The 17,704-nt window shown below is 48.5% G+C and overlaps 1 protein-coding gene across 1 annotated transcript; it reads right to left on the bottom strand.

Annotated features, from left to right (window-relative positions):
* Window positions 1–9,979: 9,979 nt before the first annotated feature.
* Window positions 9,980–11,666, bottom strand: LOC130540634 (keratin-associated protein 5-10). The gene is made up of 2 exons (XM_057299329.2): window positions 10,877–11,666; window positions 9,980–10,846 (listed from the first exon to the last, which is right to left on the bottom strand). The coding sequence occupies exons 1-2, from the start codon at window positions 11,172–11,174 to the stop codon at window positions 10,515–10,517; spliced, it is 630 nt and encodes a 209-aa protein (XP_057155312.2). The 5' UTR covers window positions 11,175–11,666; the 3' UTR covers window positions 9,980–10,514.
* Between the last annotated feature and the right edge of the window lie 6,038 nt (window positions 11,667–17,704).

Below are 17,704 nucleotides of genomic sequence, written 5' to 3'. Positions count from 1 at the left end.
AGACACAGACGCGGACCCGATTCTCAACTCAGAACACAAGTGGAGGAGAGGAGCCTCTCGGGTCTAGGGGCTCACGGGACATCCCTGCCCCTCCTGCCAATTTTGCGTTTCCGACCCAAGTCCATGGGTGAATCCCCTGGGCTTTGGGGGTTTCCCATGCCCTGGTGGAGCAGCCCCTGCCCCTCCCTCAGAGCATTTCTCCAGCCCCTTCCCCACCACCTGCCATTCCCACAGGAATGTGCCAAGAGAAGCTTTAGGGCAGCCAAGGGCTTCCTTTCTTCTTGGCATCAGCTGGAGGTCTCTATGACCGCTAATGGTTGGGGGCATGGTGGGGAGAATTCATTATTTCTTCTAGCATTGTTCTCTTTAAGAAATTACATCATCAATAGTTTAGAAAGATTGCTTTTTGTCTCATAGCTCACTACCAATAACTATGTTAATTTTTAGAATTGTCAAATTTGGGGTGACATCATCAAATTGCTTTCCTACTAAGCTATAATATTTGGAAGACATTTCTGAAAACTAGCTCTGCCTCTGGACCTTTCAAACCATGTTTCTCCTCCACTGCCTACATGAAGTCCCTGGAGGATGCACGGTGTCACGACACAATCTCTGGTCGTTCATCTTTGTGTTGCCATTACCTGGGCAAGTTGTCACAGTGAGTGGTGGGAGTATTCCTGGAAGTCATTCATCTTCTAGAGGACAAGAATTTATTGAACTGTAGCTGGAAATTTACTTCGCAATGCTCACTCCCCATGGTCATGGCCCTAAATGAATATGGCCCCAGAAATGTCACCTTACACAAAGCCTATGTTGGGGCTACAGGCTTAGTGGTGGAAATCATGTGCAGTTAGGATATTTAGCAAATTTGAATCAGCATCTGTGTGTGTGGTCACATGTTACAGCCGCCAATCAGCCTCCGTCTGCACTGCATCCCCTCTGCCCCACCCTCTTCTTTGTCTAGTGAAATGATCTGCAACCATCCAATCCTCTCTCCACACCTCCAACCTCCTCTTCATTTTTTCTTTATGTTTCCACTTGCTAAACTTTGATTTATTTCTTCTTAGCCATTCTTGCAGGGGTTCTCCTGCTATTCACTAACATTCTGTATCTTCTCACAGGATCAGAGACAGGGTTTGGGGGTTCACGAACCTACAAAATAACAACAGAGAAAGGATGGAACATAATGGTCAGTAGAGAGCAGGCTCGGGAGCATGGTAGCTGGCTGGGCCCTGGAGGAAGGTGGGTGATGAGTGAGTGATGGTTTAGGGGAAGTGATCGTTCGTACCGAGGAGGAAGCTTCCTTTAGTTTGGTTTTGCAGCACCCTAGAGAGGCAGTAAGAGCAGCTCCCTGGGAACGCCAGCTACCTGCCTATGCAATGGATCCGTGCCTTCCAGAGCCGCTCAGCCCTGGACATGCATATTGTTTCCAGCTACCAAGAAAATGCTGCTGTGCATGTTCAGCTCTAACTTTATGATCTGGGTGATGAGAAAATGCCCAGGTCTCGATGAGCAGTTACGACTGCATACATACTTCATGTGCAAGGGTCAGGCATAGAGTCTTCATCGGAGTCCATAGCCAACCCTGAAGAGCTGCTGGTGAAATTGAATATGGGCTTACTAGGAAGCCCTACAGGTGATTCTCTGATTGGGGGTTGCTGGAGGCTCCACATAGCATTCCTATCTGCACAGACACTTCATGTAGCAGTGGGTCTGCTGGGTCATATGGCCCAAATGGCAGGGCAGCATGCAACACAGCCTCATTCTACTGCAAACTTTTCTTGTCTGAGCCCTGCTCAAAACTGGAAGTTATTTAGTTAATGGTTGGTCACTGCATACCCAAAGGTAGTGCACGTGCAAACCCTAAAAGGCCCACCAAGGGGAGAATTTTGGAAGGTGCAGCAAGTTTGCCCTCACTTTAGTGGGAATATTCTGACACTTCTCAGACCATAAGTTCTATAGAAATTATAATTTTCACAAAGTTTATCCCCTGTCCTTGAGTATGCGTGTGTTTTACCCAGGTACTTAGGGTACTTCAAATTCCTACTTACTAGGGCTGGTGTAGTGGATCTACATTGTATCAATCTAGAGTAATGTTCTTGGATAACAAGACGATACAGATAACTCTGGATTCTACTGTGACAGAGAGAGGCCTTGACCTGGCCCTGAAGTAGCAGGGTTGGTAGTATATTGCTGCTCCTGCCAGGTGAATGCAAACTCCCCTGGATCGTCTTTGCTAGGTGGAATTGAAAAGAAAATCTGTTATAACAATAGCTGCATATCACGTGTCAGAGGCTGTGTGAGCTGCTTCAATAAGGACGTGCCAACTAGGAGAGCAGCTGCAATTGGCTTTCCCACCTAATTGTTTAAAAAATTCAGAGTGTTTCCCCAAGACCCATGTGCCTTTTGTGCTGGTCAAACAGGAGAGCTAAATGGGGCTGTGGCAGGAATTAGAGTTGTCAATAATCTCTGAAGTTCTCTGAGAAAGAAGTATTTCTTCCATTCTCTCTATGTCCCTGAGTGTGTGTGTGTGTGTGTGTGTCTGTGTATGTTTATTTTTTAACCACAATAGGTCTTCTACAGGGACCTAATATGGAGATTATCTCAACTACTCAGATATCTCCTCCCACTACCTATTCCCTGTGAGGAGGCAGCCATGGGATTGGCCCACAGGCTCACTGGACCCACCGTAAGGAAGACTAAAGCCAAGCCCCCATCCCCCTCCCAACTTACAAAGGCTCCCACTCTGAGAATAGGCTCCTCTCGTGTGATCTTTCCCTAAGGATTAGCATCCATTGAAAGCTAATTTCTGATGATCCCCTAAAATATCTAGGCTCCCTTTTCCTAGTGAAAGTGGTGGCAGCAGGTTCCTTCAGGGGAGGCTTAGAACAGTCGCGTCTGACGTCTGTGACATGATGCAGGGCCCTTGCTTAGGAGGATCTGGCTTCCCTCCAGTCAATGGGCCCTGAATTTGCAATTTGGCTAAGGTTTCAGGAAACCCCTACTATGGTGATTGGAGCTACGTTTCTGCCCACCAGACCTGGAATGTTGCTGCTGATGTAGATGAAGCAGAGGGGGCATTGTAATAGGCTGCCTGTCCCCCCATCAGTGACCCACTGCTGAGCATGTCCACCTATCAGTGGAGTCTCACCACCACCCATTCCCGGCAGCTGGTGATGGTGATTGGGACACTTGTTTCTGACAACTCAGTGCCATCACCTGGCCTTCCCACTCTGGGCTCCTCTATTCCCATTGCAGTTGGGAGAGGCATCTCCCACTGTAGACATCTCTGGCCCCAGAGGACAAGGACCACCCCCTAGGAGCTTTCCAAGAATGCCTCGGCCCTCCTCACTCACGTGTGTTTTCATCCCTTGATTACACAAGTGTTCTCCCAACCCTATCGAGTCATATGTTTAGGGGACGGTGAATACGTTGCACTTCATTAATCCACATCAGCATTCTCCTCTTCCTGGACTTTTGCTTTCTTTTCTTTACAGTAAGCGCTTGGCAAACTATGGCCTATGGGCAAACACACCCCACCCCTTTGGTTTGTTTTTGTTTTTATTTATTAACAGCTTTACGTAGGTAGCACTAATATACAAAAGAAAATTGCACTAATGTAACGTATACAGTTTGAGAACCGCCCGCCTCTGTAAAGAAAGTTCTGTCTACAGCTGCCTTAGTGCTACGGCGGCAGAACTGGGCAGCTGGGACAGAGACCTGATGACTTACAAAGCCTACAACGTGACTCTCTAATCTTCCCAGGGAAAGCTTTCCAGGGCCGTGGTCACGATGCAACCTTGCTGTCAGTCAGGTTTGTACAGTTCGGGCCTGGTTGCCAACCTAGCTGACTGTGAATGCCAGTCCCCGTGTTTGGACCAGCACTTTAAAACCCAAACCCTGGTGAGGGCACCCGAATAGACGTGCTTGACTTGACTTTCCCTAATTTCTCATCCTTTCCTGTTCCAACTTCCCCTGCTCTGGACGATGAGATGGGCAGCACCCTGCACCTGCGCTGTGTGTAGCTGTCTCCTTCCCACACAGGCTCACCCGCTTCCACCTGTGCTGTTCTGGGAGCTACCTCTCCTGTGGGTCTGGGGATGGTGGTGGGTCCTTGAGTGGCGACTGCTTCAGCTGATGTCATTGGAAGGGGTCTTTCTAAGGGAGATGGGACCATCTTAGCTGCGGGTGGGTGGGCGTGAGGGGGTGACCAGGGTGGGCCAGGACAGGCTGCTTAGAGTTCAGGGAAATTTGAGGATTCCAAGTTTTTGGCTCTTGTATCTACCCAGATGATTTCATCCCAAGAGTTTCAGCAAAGGCCTGCCCCTCGAAGTCGTGTTCTTACCTTATTACTAGCTCCTAATTGCAGGGCTGTGCATTTTAATTGCTGCCCTGATTCTGCAGCCCCCACAGTCAGGCATCCGCATGACCCCCAGCCGGGGCTGCCCACAGGAAACGATGCCAACACCCCGGGGTGCTCTCTTTTTGGCTGTTTGGGGGTTTTTATTTCACTTTTGCCCTCTACCAGTTTTTATTTCTTACACAATAACATCTTGGCAGCCATAAATAAAATAATTATGAAAATAAGGAAAAATTGCACAGAACCTCATCCCTCTAAAGCATCGAATTCTTATATCCCACGTCCACATGCAAATCCACTGTTTTTCAGAATTGTAAAGAAAATATTTGACAAGAACATATACACCGAACCCTGTTTTTATGTTAAAAAAATCAACCACAAAAACTTAGAATGGGTGACCTGGTTCAACAGTGGCTAATTTTTTTTTAAAGACCTGGGTTATTTGAGTGAACTTTGAGCTCAGGATGAGGCTAGGGTGTGGCGTTGCTGCCAAAGCCCACTCTGAGGACTCGGGGTGCGTTCATAGCCAGTGAGCAGCTGAGGGCTGGATGGTCCCCTCCGCATCAGCCCATGCGCGTTTTTAATGGACTTTATTTTTCAGAGCAGTTTTAGGTTCACAGCAAAATTGGCAGGAGGGGCAGGGATGTCCCGTGAGCCCCTAGACCCGAGAGGCTCCTCTTCTCCACTTGTGTTCTGAGTTGAGAATCGTGTCCGCTCTGTGCCTTTCTCTTTTCCTATTTCTCGGGACAGTCAGCGCCGCGGTCCCGGCCCCCAGCCTCCCATGGCTTCTCTGAGGCTGATGGACTCTCCCCGCCCTGCCGGCCGCCTGCGCCCCTCCATCTGCATGAGGGGCAGGGTGGGGTCAGAGCAGGAAATCCCTCTGGATGGGGCTGCGGACAAATTTGGGTGAACGATACCCCTAGTTTGCCCCGCTCCTCCATCCCTGGCCTGTCCTCCTCATGTGACTTGGTCACCCTGCAGAACCGGGACTTTTCTTTCCCGCGTGGAGGCTGTAGTACGTGAGGCCCAGGTCAACGTGCGTGGGAGACTCGTTCCAGAATCTGGTGATAGAAGCCGTGAATCCTGCTCCTGAAAAGTCCACGCGCATGTGCCCGTGCCCCAGGCCCCGGCGGCGGGTGAGGGGCATCTGTGTTTAATGGGCATGTTCGCTGCGCCTGGCCCTGGACAGGAGGACACGGTGCACCGGCCCGTCCCCAGACAGCCTTGGGTCTGCAGGGTCTGGGCTACAGGCTGCCGCTCTTCATGGAGGACCCGCAGGACTTGGCAGGATCATCAGAGCCTGGAGGGCAGGCAGCTCTGGTCAGGACTTCCAGTGATGACCGCAGGGGGTTCCAGCCACGGGGGCTGGTGATGGGAGCCGCTCTCTGCAAGCGCGTAAACACGCTCTCACACTCACACACACACACCCCTACACTGACTCGTACACTCACATGGACTCACACACTCATACACACATTCTCACACACACACACCCCTACACCAACTCGTACACTCACATGCATTCACACACTCATACACACACTCTCAGACTCACTCACACACACACACTGACATACCCCTACAGCGACTCATATGCTCACATGCATTCACACTTAAACACGCAATCTCACACACTCACACTCACACTGACACACTCATGTACCTGCTCATACACTCATGTGCACTCACACACTCATGCAAATCCTCATGCATATTTGCACACACTCACACACAGTCATAAGCATACTCATACACATATTCTTTGACACACACATTCATGCACTCACATGCACACATTCAAACACAACCCCTCATACACCCTCCACACACTCCTCTGGTGTCCGAGGGCTTCAGACTCTCACAGCTTGAAGAGGAGACACGCATCTCTGCTGAGTGAGCCTCTCTCCTCTGATTAGTAAACGGCGGCTCTGAACGGGGTCTGGCCTCTTCCAAGAAGCAGGTGGTTTTTTGGCAGAATCAAGGGGTAACATGAATTTTCCCTGCTTGTTTTATCAAGACTTCAAAATACAAATCCCTTTAAAACAATCAGTGAACCACTTAAACCAACGCTAATATTATCCTGTGGGATTTATGCAAAGCTCTGAGACCAATAAGGTGGGTCTCTTTTGAATTCCCTTACTGTTCTGTCTGGCCAGTCCTGCGGCTGGAGTCACCCCAAAACTGTGGCAGGGAAGTAATGCAGGGACAGCCCCAGCCCCTCCAGAGAGGGGGTCAGTCAAGAGCATTTGTCAGGGGAGCACCGAGGGCTGTGTCCCTTCCCCTCCCTTCATCTTTTGCAGGGGACGCCAGCCAAGGCCGCAACGCCAGAGGGGGCAGATGTAGGCACATCTGAGCCACAGTCACAACTGAGAGAAGGGGGACACCCAGGCGTGTCTGCAGCGAGGGCCCAGGCCGTGGAGCTCACATGGGGCTGTGAGGGGTTAGCCTCAGGGTCTGAGATAGCTTCTGCATGTTTAGCCACGTGTTTGAGATTTCACCGTTTTGGGCATCAATGTGAACACCTTTCTCAGTGTTCAGGGCCTGGGAATGTTCACAGCACAGCGTGGCTTCAAATCTGCTGGGAAAACCTGCAGCTGGCCAGGTCACAGGGTGGGCAGGACACAAAAAGAAGCAGGTCCTGGAGGACTCTGCACTGGCTCAGGAACAAGGGAGCCCCCCTTCCCTCCTCCTTTCTCTCTATGCCTCTCCCAGCCCTTCGTCCATCCAAACAGTCAGCATGCTTGAAATTCTACTCCCAAAGCTATATTTAGAGTTGGCTGGTCTCTTCCCTGTCATGGCTGCGTCTCAGACCCTCTCACATCTGCCCCACTCGGCCTTCTCACCATCTGGCTGTGGAGGACCTCAGTTACCCCTCCACCCTATCGTAGGGGCTCCCCTCCTGCAGTCCAAGAACCCCAAGGCCAGGCGCCATGTTGCGTTCTTCTTGCACTCCTGGTGCATGCAGTGGTGCTTAGCAAACTGTGCCGCATGAAGGAGTAGATCACTCAACAGCCTGATGTGATCAGGAAGCGCAAAGAAAGGAGGTGCTTTAGGGCCAGGAGGGAGGTTGAAAGGCTCATTCAAAAGGAACAGCAGGAAAAGGGCCACACTGAAAACAGGACTTGTGAGGGGAAGCGATCGCTTATTCAAAGGAATCACAAGGTCAAGGCTCAGAATTTGCAGAGCCCAATAGACAAATGGCAACAGGAACTTTCCTCGGGACCATGCCTGGGAGGAGAGGGTTTAGAACATCAGGGTAGAGAGAGGTGGTGCAGGAGAGGAAGCAGGAGCGGTCTCATCCACCATGACAGCCGCCCATGGTGAGATGAGCGTGGTGAGGGGCTGTGCCCCGCACAGGGCCTGTGAAGGCTCTTCCTGTTCCAAATACTGCTGCTCCAGCATTCTAGAAAACAGTCAGCCCAGGGCTGTGATTCACGGCTTTATGCTGATACATTGGTCTCTGTCTGGAGCATGTGGATGAGAGCCAATACGGCTGTGGGTTAAAGATCAGATCTTGTACTGACAGCAAATAGGGACACAGCAGCTGGACTGGGAGCAGCAGGACTTGCAGCAGCTGGACCGGGAACAGCAGGGCTTGCAGCAGCTGGACTGGGAGCAGGTTGATTCACAGCCTGAGGAGCAGCAGCAGAGTTTGCAGCAACTGCACTGAGAATGTTGCCCGGTATGAAGTGCAGTGGCGCAGTCACAGGTCACTGCAGCGTCCACCTCCTGGTCTCAAGTAATCCTCCTGAGTAAACAAGACTACAAGTGGGTGTCACCATGCCCAGGTACTTAAAAAAATTTTTTTTTGTAGAGATAAGATCTCTCCTTATTGTCCAGGCTGGATTTGATCTCTTGGCCTCAAGTGATCCTCCTGCCTTGGCCTCCCAAATTGCAGGGATGACAGGCATGAGCCACCACATGCAGCCTCTTTTATATCTGGTATCATTTCCTTTCATTGTTCATTAGCTCCTTTGGAAACAGTAGGCTACCACTGTGATCTGTTTCACAGCAGGCTTCCTAGCTTTCTTTTATTGCCTATAGGGACTTACTGAGGGCCCTTGCACCCACTCTCCACTGGAGAGAGGAAAACCTTCCCCATTTCAGGAGCTGAATTCAAAATTCATGCTGTGCTTTTCCAGCACACACCTGTTGGCTCTTTTGAGGTTCCCCTGTTTTCGGCTCTGTTAGATGTTTCTTTGCTTTCTCCTACACAGACACTGAAACCCTGGGGGACTGTGGCTCTTGTAAATTTATCCCCACCTTCTTGGACTTTGAGGTTCACTTGTTTTTTTTCTTGAGACACCATCTCACTTTAGGTTGCTGAGGCTGGATCCCAGGGGTGTGATCACAGCTCACTGCAGCCTCAAACTCCCAGGCTCAAGCCATCCTCCCACCTCAGCCTTCCACGTGGCTGAGGCTACAGGTGTGAGCCACCACGCCCAGCTTACCTGGTTTTGTTATGTCTCCAGCATGCATTTTCGGTTTTGTTACCTAGTTGCTCGGTGTCCTGTGGGTTGTGGGAATGTACAGGGCCCATATGTAATGAACTCTGCGTTCATGTCTGCTGCCACCTTCTGGAGTTTCCCAGTTTGGATTTTTGAGTGAACTGTCTTAAGCAGCATTTCCTTTTAACGTCGTGAAACTAACGATAGCCATGTCCCCTAGCAAGATGCACCTTTGACACACTTTTATTCCCTCTCCTAAATGTGGCTGAATTAATCTAAGCCTTTATTTCTAGATTATTTCATTTTTCCTTACATTGCATCTCTTTTCTCTCAGAAATTTGTCTTGGAAATTCCCAATCTGTTCTTCCCCGGCAGTATCAGCAGTCGCTTAGATCTGTGGGTGTTCTGTGGGAGCTCATTTCTCACCAGCACTCCCTGTGTGCTGTCTTCCCTCCACCTTTTCCCTCCAGGTTCGCTTGGCTGGAGATTGTCCTCAGATCACTCTTGTCTCCTCCTCCCCAGTGCGTGATTTCTAAAGCCTTGCCTGTGACACTGGTCAGAGAACAGGCTCAGCATGGTGGCATGTCACCATGAAACAGATGGACTTGGCTCAGGGTCCCCAAATGTGTCACTTCCCAGGAACTCTCCTTTCCTGCCAGGAGACTGAGCTCCGAGGACACCTTGGGCCATTCTGTAACTTCCTGGTTACCTTTAGTTATGGAAAGCCGTTGACCTCATAATTGTAAAAGGCTAATTGAGTGTTTGAATCGGAGTGCGCTGGAGCTCAGCGGTGCTTCACTCCTCCCTCCTCCGACCTTGCCCTGCCTGGGGTCCTTCCAAGGCCCCAGAGGAGAGCGGGAAGCTGGAAGCCATGGGTCTTGTGCAAAGCCCTGCTTGGCTGGTCCTCAGGACTCAGGGCCCGCCTGCCCCTCTGCACCTCTAGGGCGGGCATTGTATGCTGAATCCTCCCGGGCTTTGCCCTCTTCTCCTGCGAGCAGAGACTGTGAAGATATTTGAGGCTGAGAGGAGGACAGAAGGGAATGGCAGGTTTTTTTGTGAATGTACCAGGCCTGCTGGCAGGCGTTTCCCAGCTTAGCTGACAGATCAGAATGCAGAATCAGTCACTGCACAGGAAAGGGGTTGGACAGAATTGCACCAAGCATGCAGCTGATTTACAGACATGAGAGGCTTTATTGTAAGGAAATTCATTCATTACTTTGTTATTGTTTTTAAATAGATGGAGACAACAGGAAGGAAGGAGACCTTCCTGGTGACAGGTGGCCACTGGAGAACAGGCAGCGGCCCTGGAGGATCCAGGGTCCCAATGGTGGTTGAGAAGCTGGTTCTTAGTGATCACTGAGCAACATCGGCCTGGCCTTGTGGGGTCAGACCTTGCATCTCAGTCAGCCGAGGGAGAAGAAGAAGATGGTCCACACCCAAGTGCAGGGAACACCATGGCAGTTGGCTAGGTGCCCGTGTCCAGGCAAGGCCACCTCCTGCATCAAGGAAACATGCATTTCCAGAGTGAGGAGGCTGAAGGCAGGGCCCAGTGGAGAGCTGAGCCATGGAAGGAGGTGCGCGCATGGGTGATGAGCTGGAGAAGGGGCAGGTGCCTCAGGGAGGATGCGTGGGATGAATTAATTCAGGGAAATCATAACAAATGCTTTCACCAAACAGGTGAAACCTGAAGGTCTGGGTTCAGAGCCTCAGATCTTACACTGGCAGCACACGGGGACACAGCAGCTGGACTGACAGCAGCAGGGCTTGCAGCAGCTAGACTGGCAGCACACGGGGACACAGCAGCTGGACTGGCAGCAGCAGGGATTGCAGCAGCTGGACTGGCAGCAGGATCCACAGCCTGAGGAGTAGCAGCAGGGCTTACAGCAATTGCACTGGGAGCAGCCACAAGAACCACAGCCCCCCTTGGAGACCCCACAGGAACCACAGCCACCTTTGGAGCCCCCACAGGAGCCACAGCCCCCCTTGGAGCCCCCACAAGAACCACAGCCCCCCTTGGAGCCCCCACAGGAGCCACAGCCTCCCTTGGAGCCCCCACAGGAGCCACAGCCCCCCTTGGAGCCCCCACAGGAACCACAGCACCCTTTGGAGCCCCCACAAGAGCCACAGCCCCCCTTGGAGCCCCCACAGGAGCCACAGCTGGAGCAGGAACAGGCTGGCACACAGCAGCACACGGGCTTGCAGCAGCAGATGGGCACACAGCAGCTGGAGCCACAGCCCCCACAGCCAGAGCCACAGCCCCCACAGCCGGAGCCACAGCCCCCACAGCCGGAGCCACAACCCCCACAGCCGGAGCCACAGCCCCCACAGCTGGAGCCACAGCCTCTGGAGCAGCCACAGCAGCCCATGGTTCTGGTAGATTGAGGGTGGATCAGGTAGAGGGGCAGGTGAGAGGGAGGTGCAGGTGTGGAGCTCCCTGAGCCCAGGCTCTTTATATACCTGTCCAGATGTCAGGCAGGACACAGGGTCCCTTTCTTGTGACTGTTTACATTATTTTTCCAGAGCTCTGTTTTTTTTTCCTTTTTGCTAGTGACTTCCTCCTGGCTCAGTTGAGCATCTACTTTCTTTGTATGCTAAATTTGTCTTTTTCCCCGTTTGTTTTGGCCCCTATAATTAAAACCTCAACTCCAGGCTGTCTGGTGCTTCTTGCAAAGCTCCAGGGTGCTGGTCACCTGCTCTCTGCTGACCACATGTGACCAATGGGCAACAGCCTCTGCCCACATGCTCTCATCTTTCCTGTGTTAACTCCCCCAGTAATATTAATTTTACATTTTCAGATTTCAAAATTTATCCATGGTCTTTATATTTTACTCATACCAGTCTCAGCTTTCTGGGTGTGTTAGACCATTCTTTGCATTGCTCTAAAGAAATACTTGAGGCTGGGTAATTTATAAAGGAAAGAGGTTAGAATGGCCATGGTTCTGCAGGCTGCACAAGCATGGCACCCACCTCTGCTCAGCTTCTGGGGAGGCCCTCAGGGAGGTTTTCCTCATGGTGGAAGGCGAAGCAGGAGTAGGCACGCCACATGGTGAGAATGGGAGCAAGGGGTGAGGAGGGGCCACACACTTGCGAACAACCAGATCTGAGTGAACACACTCATCGCCAAGGGGATGGCGCTAAGCCAGTTATGAGGGATCCACCCCCATGACCTAAACACCTCCTTGCAGGCCCCTCCTTCAACACTGGGGATTACATTTCGACAAGAGATTTGGAGGGGACAGCCCAACTATGTCATTATCCCCCTGACCCCTCAAATCTCATGTCCTTACATCACAAAATAGGATCATGTCTTCTCAACAGTCCTCTCAATGTCTTGACTCATTCCAACATCAAGTCTGAAGTCCCAAGTCCAAGTTCCTTCTACCTATGAACCTGTGAAAATCAAAATACATTATTTACTTACAAGATACAATGAGGGTAGAAGCACTGGGTAAACATTCCCATTCCAAAAGGGAGAAGTCAGCCCAAAGGAAGGGGCTACGGACCCCACGCATGTCTGAAATCCAGCAGGGCAGCCAGTAAATCTTAAAGCTCCAAAATAATGTCCTTGGACTCCCAGTCCCACATCCAGGGTACACTGGAGTGAGGGGTGGACTCCTAAGGCCTTGGGGAACTCCACCCTCGTGACTTTGCAGGGTTCACCCCCTGCAGCTGCTCTCATGGGTTGGAGTTGGGTGCCTGCAGCTTCTCCATGCTCAAGATGCAAGCTGTCAGTTGCTCTACCATTCTGGGGGCTGGAGGATGGTGTCCTCCTTCCCACTGCTCAGTTAAGCAGTGCCCCTGTGGGGATCATTTACACAAGTAAAAGATCCTTCCCCACCCCTCACCCCTGTGGTGATATCTGTGACCTTGTTCTTCACAGGGCACCCCAGTGGGGTGTGTCCCATGCACCCGCTTCCAGCCACCCTCCTCTTTCTAGCTCACTTTCTCCAGTGCTTTCATTCCACCAGAACTCTTGGTGCATTGATACAACCATGGCTTCACTGATCCCCAACCTCTCTGATACCTCTTCTTGTTTTGTTAACAGCTTTATTGACATATCGTTCATATACCACACAATTCTCCCATTTAAGGTATACAATTCAATGCTTTTAGTATATTCACAGTGCCGTGTACCCATCGCCATAATCAGTTGTAGAAAATTTCATAACCTCATGCCCTTTAGTACCCCCCACTCACTACCCCACAGGACGGTTCTCCAGGCGGCTTCAGACCAATGCAATTCTCCCCGTGTCTCACTTGTGGTTCTCAGGCGTGACTGCAGAGGGAGCTGAACCGACATTTCTGAAAGAAGACATACAAATGACCAACGAGAGCTTGAAGGAATGCTCAGCATCATTCATCATCAGGGACACGCAAGTCAAAACCACAATGAGGTGTCCTCTCATCCCACAGAATGGCCATTATCAAAAAGGCAAAAATAAATCCTGCAGAGGAAGTGAAGAAAGGGAACTCGTATGCTGTTAGTGGGAAGTTGTACAACCACTACGGAAAACTGTATGGAGATTCCTCAAAAAGCTAAAAATAGAGCTAACCCAGCAATCCCACTATGGGGTGTGTATCCAAAGGAAAAGAAATCAGTGTGTTGAAGAGATATCTGCACCCCATGTTTATCACAGCACTGCTCACGATAGCCACGATATGAAAGCACCTAAGTGCTTGTCAACAGATGAATGGAAAACATGGAAAAGTAATGAAAAGGAAAAGATGGTGTATACACACAATGGAATTCTATTTAACCCTAGAGCAGAACAAAATTCTGCCCTATGTGACAATACAGGTGAGCTTGGAGGACATTATGCTAAATGAAATAAGCCAGGCACAGAAAGATGAACTGCATGATCTCACTCACAGGTGCAAGCTAAAGAAGTTGATCTCAGGAGTAGAAGATAGAATGGTGGTTACCAGGGGCTGGGAAGGGGTGAGGACGAGGGAAAGGGGAGAGGCTGGTTCACAGATACAAAACTATAGCCACACAGCAGGAATAAGCCCTAGTGTTCTGTAGCACTGCATGATAACTGGGGTTAACCATAATTTATTGCACATTTGCGGATAGCTAGAGGAGAAGATATTGAGTGTTCCCAAAACAAAGACATGATAAATGTTTGAGGAGATGATATACTATTCACCCTGAATGATCTCTACACATTGTATACACGTATCAAAATATCTCACTGGTCCCCATAAACATGTACAATGATCATGCTTCAATTAAAATATTAATAAAGGAAGAAAAAGAATAACTGTAGAATACGCTGGGAATGCAACATCCTGAGTTAGTGAGGGACTGGCCAGAAGAGTCGGGCTTTGTCCCAGTTCCTAGAAACAGGATATTCTTTCGTGCTTTAGTGCAGTGAATCCTGTAGCCCTGGGACATAAGACCGAGGGCAGGCGGCTTTCTGGGATCCCTCAGCTGTGGTGTGAGTGGGGCACACATGGATAAGACTCAGCTCACCTGGGAAGCTTTGCTGAGGCTAGAGGGCTCCCAATGAATCCGAGGCTCCTGTTCTCCCTTGCTGCCTGTCTGTAACTGGTATACCCACTTCCTGTGACATATGTGAGTGTCTCACCTGAGTCTGATAAATGGGTAACATTAGTAGTAGCCAGAGGCTACTACTAATTTACTTTTTGTCTCTCTCTATTCTTCTGTTCTTGAAATTTCATACCTGTGAAATTATATGATATGTGGTCTTTTATAATTTCCTTCTTTCACTTAGTGTAATGTTTTGTGGTTCATCCATGTTGCAGCCTGAAACAGGACTTCATTACTATGATAAATTATTTACACTAATCTTCCTTTGTATGAATACACCATTCATTGCTCAGTTGGCAGACATTAGACTGTTTCCACCTTTTGGCTGTTGTGAGTAATGCTGCTGTGAACATGGGTGTGCCAGTTTTTGCATGGAATGTGTTTTCATTTCCCTTGGGAATATCCTTATGAGCAGAATTGCTGGGCCCTATGGTAACTCTCTGTTTATGTTTTTGAGGAACTGCAGACTGTTTTCCACAGTGGCTGAGCAATTTACATTCCCACAGCAGTGCATGGAGGTTCCAGTGTTTCTGCATCCTTGTCAACAGTTGTTATTTAATTTTATTTTTATTTATTTATTTTTTAGAGACAGGGTTTTACTGTGTTGATAAAGCTGAAGTGCAGTGTCATGATCATAGCTCACTGCAGCCTCAACCTCCTGGACCCAAGCAATCCTTGTCTCAAACTCCCCAGTAGCTGGGACTACAGTTGTGCCTCATCACACCCAGCTAAATTTTTAATTTTTTGTAGAGACAAGGTCTTGCCATGATACCCATACTAGACTCAAACTCGTGGCCCCAAGGGATCCTCCCTTCCAGCCTCCTGAGCCACTGGGATTACAGGTACAAGCACACCCTGCCCCAATGCTTGTTAATGTCTGACCTTTTACATTATATTCATCCTGGTGTTTGTGAAATGGTATCTCATTGTGATTTCAATTTGCATCTCCCTGTTGAATCATGATGCTCAGAGTCTTTTTATATGCTTGTTGTCATTTGGGTATCTTCTTCAGAAAATGTCTAATTAAGATTCTTTGCCCACTTTTTAATTGGGTTATTTGTCTTTTTATTATTGAGTTCCACATCCAGAAGAATAAAACTGGGCCGCTAACCAGATCACCATATACAAACATTAATTCAAGATGGATTAAAGACCGAAATGTAAGTCCTCAAACTATAAAAATCCTAGAAGAAGACCTAGGAAATCACCTTCTTGATATCAGCCTTGTTAAAAAAGAATTACGGCTAAATCCTCACAAGCAATTGCTACAAAAACAAAAATTGACAAGCCGGACGTAATTAAACGGAAGAGCTTCTGCACAGCAAGAGAAACTATCAGGGAGTCAACACTCAACCTACAAAATGGGTGAAAATATTCACACACTGCGCATCTGACAGAAGTCTAATATCTGCAATCTACAAGGAACTTAAACAAATCAACAAGCAAAAACAACTTCATTACGAAGTGAGTAAAGGATATGAACAGACACTTCTCAAAAGAAGACATGCACATGGCCAACAACTATATGAAAAAATGCTCCACATCACTAACTATTAGGGGAATGTAAATCAAAACCACCATGAGATACCATCTCATATCAGTCAGAATGGCTTTTGATAAAAAATAAAAAATGAAACAACACAAAACAAAACAAACCGAAAATCAGATGCTGGCAAAGCTTGGGAGAAAAGGGAACAGTTGTACACTGTTGGTGGGAGTGTAAATGATTTCAGCCACCATGGAGAGCAGTTTGGAGATTCCTCAAAGAGCTAAGAATTGAACTACTATTTGACCCAGCAATCTCATTATTGGGTATATACCCAAAGGAAAATAAATCAATCTACCAAAAAGACACATGCATCCATATGTTCATTGCAGTGCTATTCACAGAAGCACAGATTGGAATCAACCCAGGTGCCCATCAATGGTGGATTGGATAAAGAAAATGTGGTACATACACACCATGGAATACTACACAGCTATAAAAAAGAATGAAGTAATATCTTTTGCGGCAATATGCAGCTGGAGGCCATTATCCTAAGAGAACTAACGCAGAAGCCGAAAACCAAATCACACATATTCTCACTTATAGGTGAGAGCTAAACATTGAGTCCACATGGACATAAAGATGAAAACCATAGACACTGGGGAACAAGAGGAGGGAGGAAAGGAGGGAGGGGGCAAGGGCTGAAAAACTATTGGGTACTACAGTCACTACTCCAAACCTCAGCATCACACAATATATCCATGTGACAAATCTGCACATGTACTGCTTGATTCTAAAATAAAAGTTGAAGAAAAAGTTCTTTATATACTCTAGATGCTAGACGCTTATCAGATATCTGATTTGTAAATCTTTTCTTCCTTTATGTAGATTGTTCTTTCACTTTGTTGATAGTATCCTTTGATTCAAAAATATTTAACTTTTGATGACATCCAATGTATTTGTATTTTTCTTTTGTTGCTGGCCCTTTTGGTGTCCTATCTATCAATCCATGCTAAATCCAGGTCATGTTTTCTTTAAATAGTTTTATAGATTTGACTCTTACATGTAGGCCTTTGGACCGATTTTGAATTAATTATTGTGGTGTGAGGTAGGGGTTCAGCTCATTCCTGTGCATGTGGATGTCTAGTTTCCCAGCACCATTTGTTGAAGTACTGCTCTTCCTCCATTGAATAATCTGGCACCCTGTCAAAAATCAGTTGGTCATCTACACGAGGGTTTATTTCTGGCTCTCAATTCTATTCCACTGGTTTAATACATCTATTCTAATGCCAGTACTAAACTGCCTTGATGATTGCAGCTTTGTAGTAAGTTTTCAAACTGGCAAGTGTGAGCCCTCCGACATTGTTCTTCTGTGTTCTTTCTTTCTTTCTTTTTTTTTTTGACGAAGTCTCACTCTGTAACCCAGGCTGGAGTGCAGTGGCACAACCTTGGCTCACTGCAAGCTCCATCTCCCGGGTTCACACCGTTCTCCTGCCTCAGCCTCCCAAGTAGCTGGGACTACAGGTACCTGCCACTACACCTGGCTAATTTTGTTATTTTTAGTAGAGATGGGGTTTCACTGTGCTAGCCAGGATGGTCTCCATCTCCTGACCTCATGATCTGCCCGCCTTGGCCTCCCAAAGTGCTGGGATTACAGGCGTGAGCCACCACACCCCGCCTGTTCTTCTTTTTAACATTGTTTTAGCTATTCAGGGTCCCTTGAGATTCCACACGAACTTTAGAATCAGCCTGTGAATATCTGCAAAGAAGCCAGCTGCTTTCCTGATAGAGATTATAGACTCTGTAGATCAATTTTGGGGATATTGCCATCTGAAAAATGTTAAGTCTTCTGATACATG

This window comes from Pan paniscus, chromosome 9, assembly GCF_029289425.2.
Source record: "Pan paniscus chromosome 9, NHGRI_mPanPan1-v2.0_pri, whole genome shotgun sequence".
NCBI lineage: Eukaryota > Metazoa > Chordata > Mammalia > Primates > Hominidae > Pan > Pan paniscus.
The sequence above is the reverse complement of the archived record's forward strand: the minus strand, read 5'-3'. Positions and strand labels throughout refer to the sequence as shown.